The sequence below is a fragment of the Gambusia affinis genome, linkage group LG16 (genome assembly GCF_019740435.1).
Source record: "Gambusia affinis linkage group LG16, SWU_Gaff_1.0, whole genome shotgun sequence".
In the NCBI taxonomy this organism is placed as follows: domain Eukaryota; kingdom Metazoa; phylum Chordata; class Actinopteri; order Cyprinodontiformes; family Poeciliidae; genus Gambusia; species Gambusia affinis.
Genome location: NC_057883.1, coordinates 11,536,503 through 11,552,480, shown reverse-complemented (window position 1 = coordinate 11,552,480; position 15,978 = coordinate 11,536,503). Strand labels below are relative to the sequence as shown.

The 15,978-nt window shown below is 41.5% G+C and overlaps 1 protein-coding gene across 1 annotated transcript in view; it reads right to left on the bottom strand.

Moving 5' to 3' along the window:
* Positions 1 to 606: 606 nt before the first annotated feature.
* spred1 (sprouty related EVH1 domain containing 1) overlaps positions 607 to 15,978 on the bottom strand; it is a 39,927-nt gene continuing 24,555 nt past the window's right edge. The window contains exons 4-6 of the mRNA XM_044143791.1: positions 11,807 to 11,853; positions 5,892 to 6,035; positions 607 to 5,290 (exon numbers count right to left, since the gene is read on the bottom strand). Of these exons, the coding sequence (XP_043999726.1) occupies positions 4,610 to 5,290; positions 5,892 to 6,035; positions 11,807 to 11,853 (872 nt within the window). The 3' untranslated portion in view covers positions 607 to 4,609. The remainder of the gene's footprint in view (positions 5,291 to 5,891; positions 6,036 to 11,806; positions 11,854 to 15,978) is intronic.

Genomic DNA, 15,978 nt, shown 5'->3' with positions numbered 1-15,978 from the left:
TCCTGTTTTCCTGGTATTTTGGTTTCTTCAGAGTCCAGTTGACTTGGAAACTACAACTCACAACCTCTTTACTAAATCACAAGAATGTCTGCCCACTTCACAGCAACATGTAAAGAGATGCAAAGTGATATGTTGCTTGTTTTGTTCTGTTAAGTAATTGGACATTGCATGTGTCTCTACCACTTCTGCTCACCTAGAGACAGACTTTGATAACATCTAACGGGATTTCTCTGTATTCACCTCCATCATTTTATATGTAGGTCAAAATGTTTTGATCTTACCAGGACACCTACCTCCACATGTTTGCTGTCTGACACACGGCTTTTACCAACACAACTTCTTCTTTCTTTCTGACTTTTTTTCCATAAATACCAGATTTCATGGAGAGTAGGACTAAAGAGCTGTTTATATCCCACAAAAACAGAGAAATTGTTTCACAGATCTGTATGAATAAAACGATGTCCTTCTATTCTTGCAGTAGGTGGGACCTTTGAAGACTTCAAAGCAGTTGTGTATTCAGATATTACAGACTTCTTGGGTTTTCTTTTGATTTATTAGAATAAGAGCATATGCAAAAAAATAAATTAAAAAAACTGCACAAAAAGGTTAAAATTCACCATTTTATTATGATAATGTTATTTGATATGTCAAATTACAAGTGTATGATGTAACATAAAAACAGTTACAAACATATGTATGCATATTTACATTATATATTTACGAAAAGTAACAAGCTACATCTGTATAAAGAAAATACAACTATGACATGAGTTATTGGTTCTCTAAATTTTACATCAGATACTTGGTATTCTCAAACCTGATAATACCTAGACATGTAGAAACCAATTAAACCAGGATGAGCGACGTTAAACTGTAAGATAGAAACTAGGATGGACGTGAGGCACTTTTTTTTCTTCTTTTTTTTTTGAGGTTGTCAGGATGCGAAAGTCAATGGCACTAGGAAACTTAAAGGAAACGCAAATGCTCGGAAAAATATGCATTGAGAAAGAACCAAAGAAAAAACAGGCAGTGTTTACAGAATTGTTAAGAGTAGTACCACTTATACTGCAAGTTCTTAAAAAACACAAATGTCTTCCACTACTTAGAACTAATCACAAATGTTACATCAAGCGCTGTAAGATGCAAAAGGGGTGAGGGTGGTGGTGGTGGGGGGAAATAAAAAGCTTACACATTATCAGTGCACCAAAGCATCGGAGAATTGAAACAGAACCACTCCACTGCTGTGTAATCTTTTCTTTAAACAATACACTGAAGAGAAAACAGGTTGATATAGCTTCTTTGTTTTTTTTTGTTTTGTTTTTATTTGATCTTTTTTAAATCTACACAATGTCAAGAATGTACACCTGTATGCATTCCCAAAGATATGCACAATTTCAAAGATTGAAAGAGGATAGAAGACTAGCAGCAAAGTGGTTAAAACTGAAGTCTTAGATAATGCAGGTCAAAAAAAAAAATTAATATATATATAAATATATATTAAAGCGGACAGACACATGTTGCATATATTTTACAGTACAAGACAGGAAGTTGCACTGCGCTGGTTAATGCAGAATGAGAAGGGTTATTTCAGCATTCTCTACACTTTTTTTTTTCTGTATAAATGCACGTCTGTTTTCTTTTGCTTCTCAGCCAGCAAGTTTTAATCAGGTGCATCAAACCTCGGTCAACCCGATTACGATGGGAGAATAATGACAAGCAATCAAACGTTTGGTTAACACACCAACTCCCTCTGCACACACACACACACGACCCCCCCCAAACACACACACACACACAAGAACGCACACATACAGGCAACACTCACGTGCACACAGAGCAATCAAACGTTGAAAAAGGACGGCTGTTATATGCTGTTGGAGACTTAGGCTTAACAGTCGTTCATAGCTGATTTCTCTGTCAACACAATAAAATTAGTGATTGTATCTAGCAGCTTTATATGTGTATTTATATATATATATATATTTATTTATATAGCAAACTTTAGAAACAAGTGGACACCCGCTACTGTACTAACCTTCCTTCTACCGTACAAAACTAGAGAGAGACTCTATTAGAAGCTCAATAGTCGTATCCATCACAAAGCCCTCTACTTTTCAATGTGAAATAATACTAAAAGGTGATCTATGTACAAACTGCTGTCATTAGAAGCTACGGTACGGGCTGACAGCGACGATAAATACAGCTCTATCTTTATAGACTCCGAAAGAAAAGAAGCTGGGATTATTGTCAGTACTTAAATATAGTGTTAGGTATTTACAGGCGCTTAGTTTGGTGCCAGGGGTCAGGGCCGCTGACCTATTGCTAGCGTCCCCGTCCCGTTACTGACTCGAGTCTGCAGAGACGACAGTGTTTTTTGAGTTTGTTAAGAGTTTGCATAGAAAGTAAAGGGAGCATCGGTCGGCGTGGAAGAGGGGGGAGAGAGAGACTGAACTCAAGTCCAGACTGGAGCGAGCCGTCGGGGCCATCAGGGTCAGGAGGTGAAAAGTTATCTGCCTCGTTCACTGGGTGGGGATGGAGTAAACCTGAATTCTGAAACACTGAAGATTAACAAAGTTGGCGTTGATGGAAAAAAAAAATCAGTCGGGGAGAAATATGCATCGAAACTGAGCTGGTACTCCTTTAATAGTTAAAATAGGGGATCTTTAAATATTGAAGCTAAAACGCAGCTTGTTAAGAGAACCTAAAATGAGTACTGTAATATTTATTTACTTCCCCGTTGAGCCTGGATTGACTGTAGTCCTTCAGTGTAGATGAAATAATCCAAGACAGTGCAACCACCGACTCTGGTTCTGTCCAGCTACATCCAAATTCACCTAACACAACATTCTGAACGAGCTCAGAGGCAGTTTTTAATATTATTATTATTATTATTGTGTTCATCTGTGTGCAGACATCAAAAAAGGTAGTCTGGCAAGGTGTGACATGGGGAAGCATTTAAATACAGCAGAAACACCTCACTGAGTCTTTTCCTGGCAATTTATGGTAAATAAAAAGAAAACACACAATTGCTGCAAATATATATTTTTTGAGATGCTGGACAGAACCAAGGAGCCGCTGTCTATCCAGCTTCCCTTCCTTCATCCGCCTTTTAATCCAGCAGACAAAACCTGCCTTAAGCTCTGAATCGAACCCTAATCCAGTCGTCAGTGGGGCAATTAAGACCCAACTGTACATATGTAGACATATGCACGTGCACTTGCAAAAAAAAACAACCCCTCTGCGTTCCCAAAGTAATGCATTCATTCAGGGCCTGTTCAGAGATGACACATGAATGGAGAACGTCTGACATGCTACGGGAAAAGACAGAACACAAAAACAGATTCAAAGGACAAACAGAAATTTGGAGCCGGTGCTGCAACCAAAGCTTGGAGAGCAGTGCTTTGACAAGGGGTTCCCCCCCTCCCTCCACAGTCCAATCTGAGTATTAAATTAACCTGTAAACTTGATCCAATAGCTAATAGTTTCTCAATCGGAGAATATCCTAAATTTAAGTGCCTTGTAATTTAAACCAAGGAGCTCCAGCTCCTTTGTTCACCAACGTAAAAACTTGCTGGTTGAGCAACATTTCAACCTTTAATTTAAAACTAATTACAAATGTGAGCAAGAAGAGAAAGAAGTGAAACAATAAAAATCATAAATTCTCTACAGTTGTACATATGAGGGCTCCAACGTGTCTGTGGAGCAGATTCTGATGGGACGAGAGGGTTCAGGAGGGTTCTGTGTGCCTCGTCTGAGGTGGAGACTGGAAAAGCTGTTCTAGGGACCAATATTACCGCTTCTCATTGTGGGAAAACAAAAAATAGCTTAAATCTGGAATGCAATCAAATTCAATAAATAACCTCGGGTCAGGAAATCCGTACCGACAGAATGAAGCTTTGACTGTTTGATGAGTGGCTGCAAAACTTTAAAGTGTTACGCTAAAAGATGGGGAATGACATGCCACAAGAACCTCTGAAGGTTGCCTTTACTTTGAGGGGATAAATACCATTTAGTGCACTTTTTTGCTGGCTAGTAATTACATCGACTGCAAATCCTTGAACCGTGAAGGAAAGGCCACTGTTTCCCAAACTGTAAATCCACAAAAAGCAAGAACACATCCCTTTTAGCACACTCAAACAGCAAGTAGTTAGTTTTTTTTGTCCTCCACGTGTAACGGTTGAAGCTGTTGCCATCTGTACAAAATTCGTTTTTCCTTCATGGAGTTGCATGTTGTGGCCCGACTGTCAATTTATGAGGGTGAATGTCAAAGACCTGTGTGTCTGCGTGAGTGTGTATTAAGATCTGGTAGTCTGTTGATCGTGACGTCTCCTCCGTCTCAGCCTTAGGCTCCTGTACCTAACGTGTTGCTCAGAGCTCCCACAAAGCATCGTGGTTTGTCCTCCACCGCTGCTCGTCGGCGACAAACGCAAACTGAAATCTCCGAAAGCCCTCATAGCTGGGGATCAACGACGCATCACCCCTTCTGAGAGAGGAATGAAAAAAGGATGCCGGCTAGTAAATTTCCGCTTGTATCCACTGCCTTTTTTAAGCTAGCTTTGAGGGTGTCCCAGAGTCCGCTGTGTGTGGAGGTGGGGCCTGAGGGTCCGGCTCACCCCGCGGCCTTGTGCTTGCCCCCGCAGCAGTGGCAGGCCTCGCCGCAGTGGTGGCAGGCGCGCAGAGGCAGGTAGCAGCACATGCAGGGCGCGATGAAGGACAGCGCCAGCAGCGCCAGCCAGCGCAGGCAGAACTGCTCGTCGGACGTATCGCACGAGCACGGGTCCGAGAAGTCCCCCTCCGAATCGGACATGCAGTGGTAGAGCATGCTCTCGGCGCACAGCATGCAGCTGACTTTGTGGATGCACTGCTTGATCGGGTCGGGCGCGTCCTGGCACTGCCCCCGCCAGTTGTCCTCGTGGTTGAACATCTCTCGACAGTAAATGCAGCGCGAGCGCTCGCCGTCCTCCCGCCGCCGCCGGCCCTTCGGCTTGGCGAGAGGCGAGGGCTGAGTCTTAATGGCGGGGTCCTTGCCCAGGCCCAACCCGAGGCCCGATCCGATGCCCATGCCGGGTCCGGAGAGGCAGTCGCTGCCGGGGCCGTCGAAGAAATACTCGCACTTTTTACTGTCCAGTTTGTGAAACGAGGCGGGGAAGTCCATGTCCTCTCGGCCGACCTCGTGTCTGCTCATGACCGGGTGGCGGTAGTCCTCGTAGCCTCGGATGAGAACGTCTTTCCGTGGGTTGATGCGGACGATCTCCTCTTCGTCCACGCGGAAGCTGACTCGGCGAGTCGACTTGAAGGAAACCGTCAGAAAAGAGAAAAGTTAAAAGTTAGCTGGATTACTAAAATCAAAAATAAAACTCAGTTATATACAGTAACATTAAAAATCAAGATCCCAACGACTAGAGGAAATTTTCAGTAAACCTTTTGGAAGAACATAATCATACCAACAATCAGACACGGTGGTGGTAGTGTGATGCTCTGGGGCCAATCGGGTTAGCCTTAATCTCACCTCATGAAACCATAAAATCAGCTATGTGTCAAAAAATCCTGAAAGAGGATCCCCCACCATGAGTTTGTGACTTTAAGCTCAAACACACTTGTTTTATGGAACATCACGACAATCCAAAATTTACCAGCAAGTTCAAAACTGAGTGGGTAAAAATAAATTGGAGTGGCAAGTTAAAGTCTTATCTAAATATAACCGAGATGCCGTGATGTGACCTTAAACAGCCCGTACAAACCGGAAACCCCTCCTCTGTAGCATTGTGACGGACTAATTACCAGCTATTGGTAATGCTAAATGACATCATGTGTGACTGATATTGAAACTATGGTTACAAACGTGAATTTTATTCAACAGGCGGATTTCAGCAGCTCCACCAGAGACCCACCTGGGGAGGCAGGTACCGGCGGTTGTCATCGAATGGCTGGGGGGGCACGTAGCAGCCCCTGAATGGCTCGGCGGACACAACATTGCTGAGAGGAGAGAAGGGCTCTTTGATTGGCGTACAGAGTGAGGGAGGATCGTCGCACACCTGAAAACGGAAGAAATCAGGTATAAAAATCCGACATGGAAACTACAAAATTAAACATATGAACTGCTGTAGAGTTGACTCCAGTTATGGTACCACAGGATGTCCACAGTACAATGATGCATTTGAAAACCTGGTATGGCAGAAAAAGGCTGCAGGACAAGAATAGTTGATAGCTTTGCCACAGCGCCCCCTGCTGTTATTCAGCCAGGGCACACGGGTGTGAGAAGACTGGATTAACCCAACCTGTTATTTAACTTACATGACAAAAATCAGTAATACCACTATAGTTTCCACAATATGAGTGGGACTCATGTATTTTTTAAAAAAATTTATGCTTCACTTTTTTTTATGTTGACTGGAAGCTTTAATCAGTAATCCATAATTCTGTTTCCATGGGTTATAACAGTGTTTCCTGGTCACTGGGAGGAACAAAGACCCACTTTTTGAGACTTTTTCACAACTGCCGTGTTAAGTACGGCGGAGGATCTGTGAGGGTTTGGGCCTGGTGTCATTCAAAAGGCGCTGAAAAACTTCTCACTCTTTGAGATGCAGTACTGGGATATATTAAATAAAACACTGGTGGCTGCTTCCACCAAAACAAGCTGCTCAGACATAAAACCAACCTCTTTTCACGATCGTCTCAAAAACCGCTCTCCAATTAAAAGGCTGACTTTTTGTAAGATTGAGTGTGAGGTTAGGCTTTGCTTTAAACATATCAACACCGGAAGGATGCCAGTAATTGTTAAAACTTACAATCACCTGAGATATATTCAAAGATGTCAACCTGGGCTCTGCTAATTTAAAATAAAAAAAGAATGAAACAAATTACTGCGTCCCAAACATTTGACGTCCTCTAATTCCTACTTTATCATTTCAGTCAGAGGCACTAATGGTCACTTTTCATGACCAAAACGACTTTTGACTCAAGATGCGTAGGCTTGTCATGCGTGTGCGCATAAAAGCGTTCCACTTTAACCACCAGGGGGCATCCTGTACCCACGCTTCACCAAATGACTGTGCTGTGTGGTGATGACTCAAGGCCCTTCTGTTACAAGAACTCAAAGTTCCCATTAGGCTTGCATGTGTTCCCACAAACAATCACACACACGCGCGCGTGCACATACACACACATACACACGCACACACACAAAAATGGCTCTTGAAAGAAGTGAAGCCAGCAATGAAAGTAAATCTTCCTTTTACCTTGTGCTGACTGATCTCATGAGGAAAATTCACTGTCAAAATCAAGCAGGATTAGAGGATCTATAAATAGCATTCCAGGCTGGATGCAGAAGCTAAATATTCTCGTGCCGTAATAAAGGGAGTATTTTGAATAAAGCAGGCAGTTTTGAGGGCAAACGATCAGTAAATGATCAGTAACTCCATTATAAGCTCTGATATTCTGTGCATCACCGGGGCAGAGATCTTCCAGCTTGTTCTAGCTCAGGTAAAACACACATCCTGACAACTTTGATCCAACCTTATCCAAGCATTACACACACCAGCTTGAAGTCCCTGTTTTCCCACACACATCCCGACCTCACAAGGCAAGGTTAGTCCTCTCTCCTGCCTCCCTCCTCCCTCCCTCTGCATATGGAGGAGGCGGCTGGCTCCGGTTAGTCAGAGCTGTGTGTAAAGTAGCCCACGCCAGTGCTTTAACACGCAGCGGAAATCTGGTTTGCTCCTAGCTGCTGCTACAGTAATTACTGTCCTGTGGTTGCTAAGAGATGCTTCCTTTAACTCCTTTCCCCCTCTGCCTCACTTCTACTCCCCCCTTTTCAGGCTGCAAGCACATGGTGTAGTGTATGCATTCCTTTTTTCTTTTTTTTTTGACAAACACAGAAGAGTGTGATAGCATCCACTGTGTCTGCATTGGAATGCGAGGAACAGGAGACAGAAGAAGATGGAGAGGAGAAAGAACAGAGCAGGAAAAAATGAGATTGCGCCGTGTGTGTTTCTGCGTGTGTATGTTAGAGCCGGAGAAACAGAGAGAGCACAAGAGGCCAAGAGTCTGCAGAGGGAATGTCATAAACTAGCTCCAGCTGGGGAAATGCAGCATGGAGCCTGAAAAGCCAAATGACAGCTGTGTGTGTGTGTGAGAGAGAAAGAGAGAGAAAGAGAGAGAGGGGGAAAGGAACGAGAGGAACGAGAGCAACGAGTGGAGTGGTGGAGGTGGAGGGAGTTGAGGGGGTGAAATGGGAAACAGACTTGGGCTTCCTTTTAAAGCGCTTGCCTAAGCCCCACCATTCAAAGGCATGCGTGGGGGCCAACCTGAGGCTGATCTGACCCTGGAGATGTGGCGGGCTGCTGGGGGCAGGGAGGGGATTCAGGGGCAACAGGGCTGCGCACCAACATCAGGGACACTTCCGCCCTCACAGGACTGGGAGGCCCGTGAAAGAGCGTCAGCATACTGAAACGCTTACTAGCCCTCTGCAGCGCAGCCGTCACTTTACAATTAAAGAAACAACAGAGGTGGGTTGAGTCTGTGCTTCTTCCTGGGGAGTTAGGGGACCAGCTACTAATCTCAAACATAGTAGAAGGGAGATTTTTTTGTTGTTGGTGAGAATTAAGAATCATCTGCTCTGCCTTAAAGGACTCTTCAATATTCAGGTGAAGTTGAAGCAGCAGTATAAATTAGCGAGGACATTACGTCTCAAGTCTTTACCTGAAGCTATGTTGTTTGTGAAGTCCATACCTAAAATTTGCCCAACTTCCTTTTCTGTTTTGTTGTTTCTGTCACTAAAATTGTGTTGTCAGTCAGCTGAACCTGTTAAACAGCTTCGGTGTAGAAACGGGTCTGATTTGATCCAATGTTGGTATCAAACTGACACTCTTCAATCAAACAGATCCAGAAATGATGATACTGTGTTTTTGCAGCACAGGAAGTTTAAGCAACAATACCAACTGCACGCTTAAAAAACAACATCTAAAAATGAAAGTCTCTTAAAATATACATAAACTAACATAAAGGAGAGGGAAAGCATTTGTTACTCATGTGTCAGTAATAATAATGGAGGAGCGACGAGGAGCTTCGGCAAACACTGGGCAGTTAACAGGAAGTTTCTTCTTTTTCTACTTTCACACGTCAAACTATTTTTAAACTCTATATGACATGAAACATGTAGAACATGTAAAATACTTTGAAACAAGGTAGGAATGTTTACAATCTAAATACCACCTAGTGAATACTTTGACAGTTGACTAAGCTAACTATGCTAACAGAAAATGTCAAAAAACAAAACAAAAACACCTGTAGCTTCAAAAGGGTCGCCATCATATATTTCTGACTGTCTTTTGGTGCAGCAGCTGTTGAATATTTACTGGGTTTAATGTAGGGCTCATGAATAGTGTTCACCTTAGGTCAACGCCACGTTTATAACTAAGGAACTACTGTGTAGCACTATGGCAGATCTCGATTTTGATATCAGATGAAGCTTTAGCTCAATTCGTACCGAGGCTAAGATGACAACATTAACCAAAGACACAGGCAGTCAGAAGCCGGAGACATGAACAAACACAAGATTGCTCATTATATGACTTTATGTGGAGAGTTTATCACCTGGGTTCACCATCACTACGATGCTTCAACATCATGATGAGGAAATTATTTTCCATCAAAATTCCTACCGATCTCTGAGCTTTGCCCACTTCATGTCCAGGAGATGATCTGAAGTTGATTTTTATCACTGCATGTCATGTTTTTTTGGACAACAGATTTTGTAAAAGTTATGGAATATCTTCAAATATGAAACCAGAAGATAAACAAAGTTATATATTTGGGAGCCACCTCTACAGCAGAGAAACTCCTTCCATGGAAAGATTAGTGTTTGAGAATTACAGTCAGACATACCTATTCCCAAAAAACCCCAAAACAAAACAATGAAATTTAGTAAATTAATAAACAATTATTGAAAATATGGCTTCATCTTTTATCCACTCAGGTTTTCTACAGCGATTTTCCGCTGTAAAAAAAAAAAAAAAGAAAATGTTTCTGTACCAGGGAGATCCTGATTGGCTGATAAATTTTGAGCTCATAAATTTTACGGAGGCTGTAAACGACAAGTGACCAACAAACTGTCTGCGTACTAAAGTGATAAGAGAAAACTTCCTGCCAGAGCCAAATTAGATGGAAGTTTTCCTGTGCTGTTAGACGGAGGGAAAAGAGAGACACTTTACTCCGAGCTGACGGAAGGACTGTTGTGGTACTGCATGATTCCTGGCAGTGGGCTGTCACAGCTGAGCAGGCTTATTGTGCAACCACTTTATGGGTAAAATATGTAACATGTGCATACTGTCTGTCTCTGTGTGTGTGTGTGTGTGTTTTGAGAGAGGAAGAATGTGGTAAGCTTGTGAAGGGCATGCATGTGGGAGCTTGGCCACAGTGGGCAGGATGTGGGTGGAAGGGACCATCTTCGATACATTTCCAAGCGCACATGTGGAGCAATGCAAGGCTACGAGGAAAACCAATTCACATCATCAGAGATGCATGAAGCTAATCAATCAATAAATAAGATTGATGGTTACATCGTATAATTAGCCACTGGCTGCCTGCTTAATAACAGCAAGGTTGAAGTTCGTCTGGACTCCAGAGCAGCTGATTTTGAAGTGTTCTGATGAACGTGAAATGACGGCGAGGAAGTGATCGCAGTAGCGGCATCACTTGAAACTGCTGCACACCTTATTGGACAGTGGCATTCGCTGGTTCTCTGACTGCAGCGCTCGCCTTGGGTTCACTTCTCTTTCTCTGTAGCCCGGGCCTCCGACCGCAACATTCAGATGCCAAATCACCATGGTGATACCCTCGGTGGCTCACTGAACCCCATGAACACAACCCACTCCACCACCACCACCACCCTCCAATTCTACCAGTTTCTTAGTGCACCCCCCTGCTGCCTGGCAACAGTGGTGCCATTGGATTTCCTGTATGTTTGGGCTGGTTCCTTAAAGAGGAACTTTTACCTCAAGAGCAGAAATAGAGCGTCACCTCTTCTCTATACTCTCCTGCTCCATTTTATAAAAACTTTGATGCATCGGGCGGATTCAGAGGAAATGACAACCTTCTTGGGAATAAAGAAAATGCCAATAGTGGGGTGGACTGGCACCAGAATTTGCTTTAGAGGATAACAAAACGTGACCTTAACGAAAGCTTGTTTCAAAAGCAGAATCCAAAATATCTGATTCCATACAGTATGGCGATGAAACAATCAGATTAATTGCAATTTAGTAATCGATTAATCGCTAACTGGAGTACACAGGCTTCTGGAAGAACAACATCCTGAAAACGCCTGGAGTGGCATAGTTTTAGCTTCAACTGGTTCAAAATCTATACTAAAAAAAAACACATTATTAAACACCTTTTGCTATCCAATTATTAACTGGTGAAATGAAAGAAACATCTGTCCATCTTTTGACTGACATATCTGTGTTCCACCTCATACTAACAGGTCACTGATATTCCAAAAAATGTGTGGGTTTGCTTGAACAGTATGCTTGCTGCTTCTTTATGCTAGAACTACTCATTGACAGTCAATTGCCACATTGCAGAGGCTGATCTGGTTTTTGACTTGTATCAAGACGTCGTAGTTCTTTACATTAAAAGGTCGGTCACAAGGCACCACTCATGATGCCTGTTTGTGGTTTAAAGATCGGAATCGTAAAGCTTTGGGTTTGTTTTGCACTGCTTCTCAGTTTCTAGCCACGATCATTTTCCTATTTCTAAAGTAAAAAAACAATGTGGGAGTCTTAATTATATTGAAGGGTCTGTAACTCACCGATAGTCCATCCTCAGGAGCGTCCCCTTCACCAAACGGACTAGACACTGGAAAAGAAGAAGGGCACATGAGAAACGTTTGACCTGAGCATTTCACTTAATCCAAAAAAAGTACTTGTGTAAAAAAAAAAAAAAAAAAAAAAAAAAATATATATATATATCTAGGTACTAGTGTAGGCAAACTCATAGTTTAAAAGTTCGCCACTAGAGGGCAAAAACTCAAAATAATCAAGAGTCCTGCCCCCGACAACAGTCGTCTTCCTCCAACCAAAACACAACATTTCAAGCAAACATTGTTAAACATTCGACTGAGTTCTCAGCAAACCGATCTTTCGTTTTTTTGTTTCACCATTAATGTTTAAAGTCTACTCTGCTAAGCACCCCAGACGTTTTATAACAACGGATCCTTGTCAGGCCAGAAAAGGTCAAGGCTTCTGGTTTCCTTTGCCTGTCGCCTAATGGGGAAATGAAAGCTGCTTTGTGTAGGTGGGGTGGGGGGGGGGGGAAACACAGAAGTTAATGAAATATGCAAGAGCCAGAATAATGTGACCCCAAACTGACGTGAACCATTTTTATTTCCAAAACAGCTTCTTAGTTGATAATAGGAGTCAGAAAACCAATCTTTTAGAAGAACTTTGAGAAGTTAGGAAAACAATGTGGTCTGTGTTTTGTGTAGTAAATAACTTTAAGAAAGTAAATGTATGTTTAATGGTTAGTACTTTGCAAAGAAAGGAGTTGCTTTAACATATTTCTGTTGCATAATATGTAATACTTTCAAATGATAATTGTTTTCCTGAGTGAAACTGAAAAGCATAATAGAGTGAAATTACAAATAATAATGATAAAAAATAAGCTTTTTTTTTTTATAACACAAAGGATAAAAAATTAATTTAAAGAAGGAAATATTGATTTGTGGACAGATTTTATTCAGAAATAAAGTCTAAAAACCAGTGGCCCTTTTATAAACAAGCAATGACTTGTTTTAATGTAGCAATACATGCAGCTGAAACTCAATATTTAAGTAATTTTTCTTACTGTCTTAACTTTTTTTTTTTTTTTTAAACAAACAATTCCTCTTTATTTAGTAAAATTGCTCTTTGTCCTATAAGTGTAATGATGGCCAAACACAGAACCTGACCTTCTCAAACAGCATGAAGTTAGTAGTACATGCATGTTTGAACAGATCGTTCAGGCATTTGGAAATTGTACCCAGCCAGATTTGTGGCCGTCAATAGTCCTTTTCCTGATGTCTTAGGTTCTCTCTCATTATTCTGACATTTAGCAAATCTAAATAATTTTGGTAATCCCTGCTGACCTAAAAAAAGGAAAAGTCCAATCAGTCCAAAAGCTATTGTGGCGTGTGTAAATATCTGATTTAAACATGAATTTTAATTTGCCTCTGCTTCAATTTATATAAACTTCCTAAAAGACCTAAACATACAACCAAGTTTAAAGTAATATATTCATAAGCTTCAATAGTACAAGACGGAAACATTTCACAGTTGAATATTTCAATGTAAATGAATTTGTTTAAACTGGGCCTCTCCCCTCTGTACTGTCCAGTACAGAGGTTGCATTCAACTGTACCTTGGAAGTGGGAAGTTGTAACTCCAAGCCAGTTTCGACCATAAGATAAACAAACATGCTTCTGTTTGCTCTGTAAATTGCTCTTTGAAAAGAAAAAGAAAATGATCTGAGTTACTGATCAGGAAATCAAACTTCCTGTGGTGTGAATATTTTGTCACTGAGCTCTCCCAGCTGGCAGTGAAGGCAGCACAATGTCAGCAAAGTCTTAAGGAAAATCAGTGACATTTGCCATCATACAATAAATCTTTGTTTATTACATCTTTAAAAACAAAAAACAAGAAAACAGGATTGAAAAATCAGGAAAAACTTGGACCGTTCCCACTGGAACATTGTGTTTTTTCCTACAATATTTCAGAGAAAGTAGTTTTACTGTACCACTGGCACCAAGTGAATCTTATAAAACATTGTCTCATTTAATTAAAATCAATTAATTACATGCCTGATTTAAAGCAGCGTCAGTCAGTTGGCTGTGCTTGGGATGAGAACAGGGAAACATGATAATATCCTCTCTGTCAGGAGAGAACATTTTACTGAGCCTGTGTGAGACGCCGTCTGTCTGTCAGTCGCTCTGTCCGTCCATCTCTGAGTCACATGGAGGAAGGCTTTGTTTGAGTGTGTGCGCGTGAGTGTGTGTGCGTGTCTGCGTGCATTGCTCTGCTTCCAAGAGAAAGAGGCCTCTTGCAGCACGACTCTGGCAGTGCTGGGCCGCGAAGCTGCCTGAGCCATGTGCCCGCCGTTGCCTTGGCAACAGCAGACTGCAAGACTGATATGCACACGTGCGCACACACGCGCAGGCAAAAACATATTCGCTCCTGCTTGCACACACACACACACACACACACAGCAATACAGCAGTACAGCAATGCAACAGGAATACAGACAAACTCGTCTGCCTGCGCAGAGCCGAGGCATTACACAACATCGCCAGAATACAGAGAATGCCAAGCGAGAGACGAAAACAGACAAAAGGCAAAGGGGTGGCAGGGTAAACAGAGGGAGAGACAAGTGCGGGCGCTAAGGCAGAACCTCTCTTACTGATGTTCACATGAAACTCTTCGCATTTGGAGCAGCTATGAGCTGACCCCTTCATTCTTTTTTTTTTTTTCTTTTTTTCCCACGTTGTGCGCATGTGGAACAACAAACTTCAACGTATGTTGGGTGGGGGCTGTTATGTAATGCAACAAGACGAATCGGAACCTGACTGTGAAGCTTTTACAAGTGAGAATATGAGAAGATCATTCAGTGGTGTGCATTTGTATTAAGCCTTTTTCCTCTCAACACCCCTAAATAAAATCTAGTGCACTAAATTCCCTTATGAGTCATCAGAGTCTACCTGCGAGCAATTTAGTCTGTGTAAATCCGGTTGGTCTGTTAAAACCAGAGAAGTTTTTTCCTGAGGACCAAGCAAGTCACCAGGCAGGTCAGGGATAATATTGGAAAGAGTGTAGCTCTGCAGAAAACCTAGTAAAACACGGCTCTCTACCTTAATTTGACAAGAACAGAATTAACTGGAGAAGCAGCCAAGTAGCCTACATATTTCAACATGTAGGCTTCCTGGCTGTGAATAATTGATTATTGAAAAAGTCGTCAACTACTTTAAAAATCAATTAATTGTTAACCGGAGGACTCAGACACAAAAAAGGTAATTTACTGAAATATGCATATTCAGAGTAGCAATTAAGTCAAAACTGTATGGAAAATAATTTTTTTTATTTAAGATACCGGTAAAAGAAAAAAACAACAAAAAACAACATGTTTTAACCAAAATTTCTTAAGAGGCATAGTTTTAGCTTCACCCTGTTCAGATTTAATAAAGGAATGTTATTATACTGCACTTTAGACAATAAAATGGCTACTTTCTTAATCAAGAAACAAAAGAATTGAATTATTAGATTATTTGAAAAATCTATAGAATGTGCCATCCATTTTTTTTATATCAAATTAATTGATTAATTGTCAGAATAGTCGATGGATTACTCAATTACTAAAATAATCTTTAGTAGCAACCCTTGTGCACTCTACAAGTCTGACCTTTCCGGACGAACAAGGAGAAAACTATTGTTGAAAGGAAACTTTCCGACGTCCCTGTTCTGTCTGTTCCGAGCCATTTAGATGTAACAGCAAACATGAGGAAGAAGAGGCTCTGGTCAGATGAAATTAAAACTGACCTTTCTGGCCTGCATGCAAAAAGCTGTGCTATGGAAGACTGACACAGCACAATCTCCTGTACACACCAATGCCTAAGTGAAAGTGTTGGCAGCATCATGCTGTGGGGAGGCTTTTCCTCAGCAGGTTCAGGGGAGCTGGTCAGAGTCGAAGGAAAAAATTTTTAGTCCGGGACATACAGCCATAAACATATAGCTAATAGATTAATTTAAACCAAACCATATTTGTGTCTTTGAATGGCTCAGTCAAAGTCCAGTCATAAAAAAACAAATAGATAATCTGTGTGGTAAAAGTATTTAATCTGGCTGCACTGGAGCTATTATGTATAAAATGGGAAAAACTAACTTTGCATATCCAAAAAGATTACTGCAGGTTAAGTTGATTTGAAAAAGTATCGACTCACCACACTTCACAGATTTC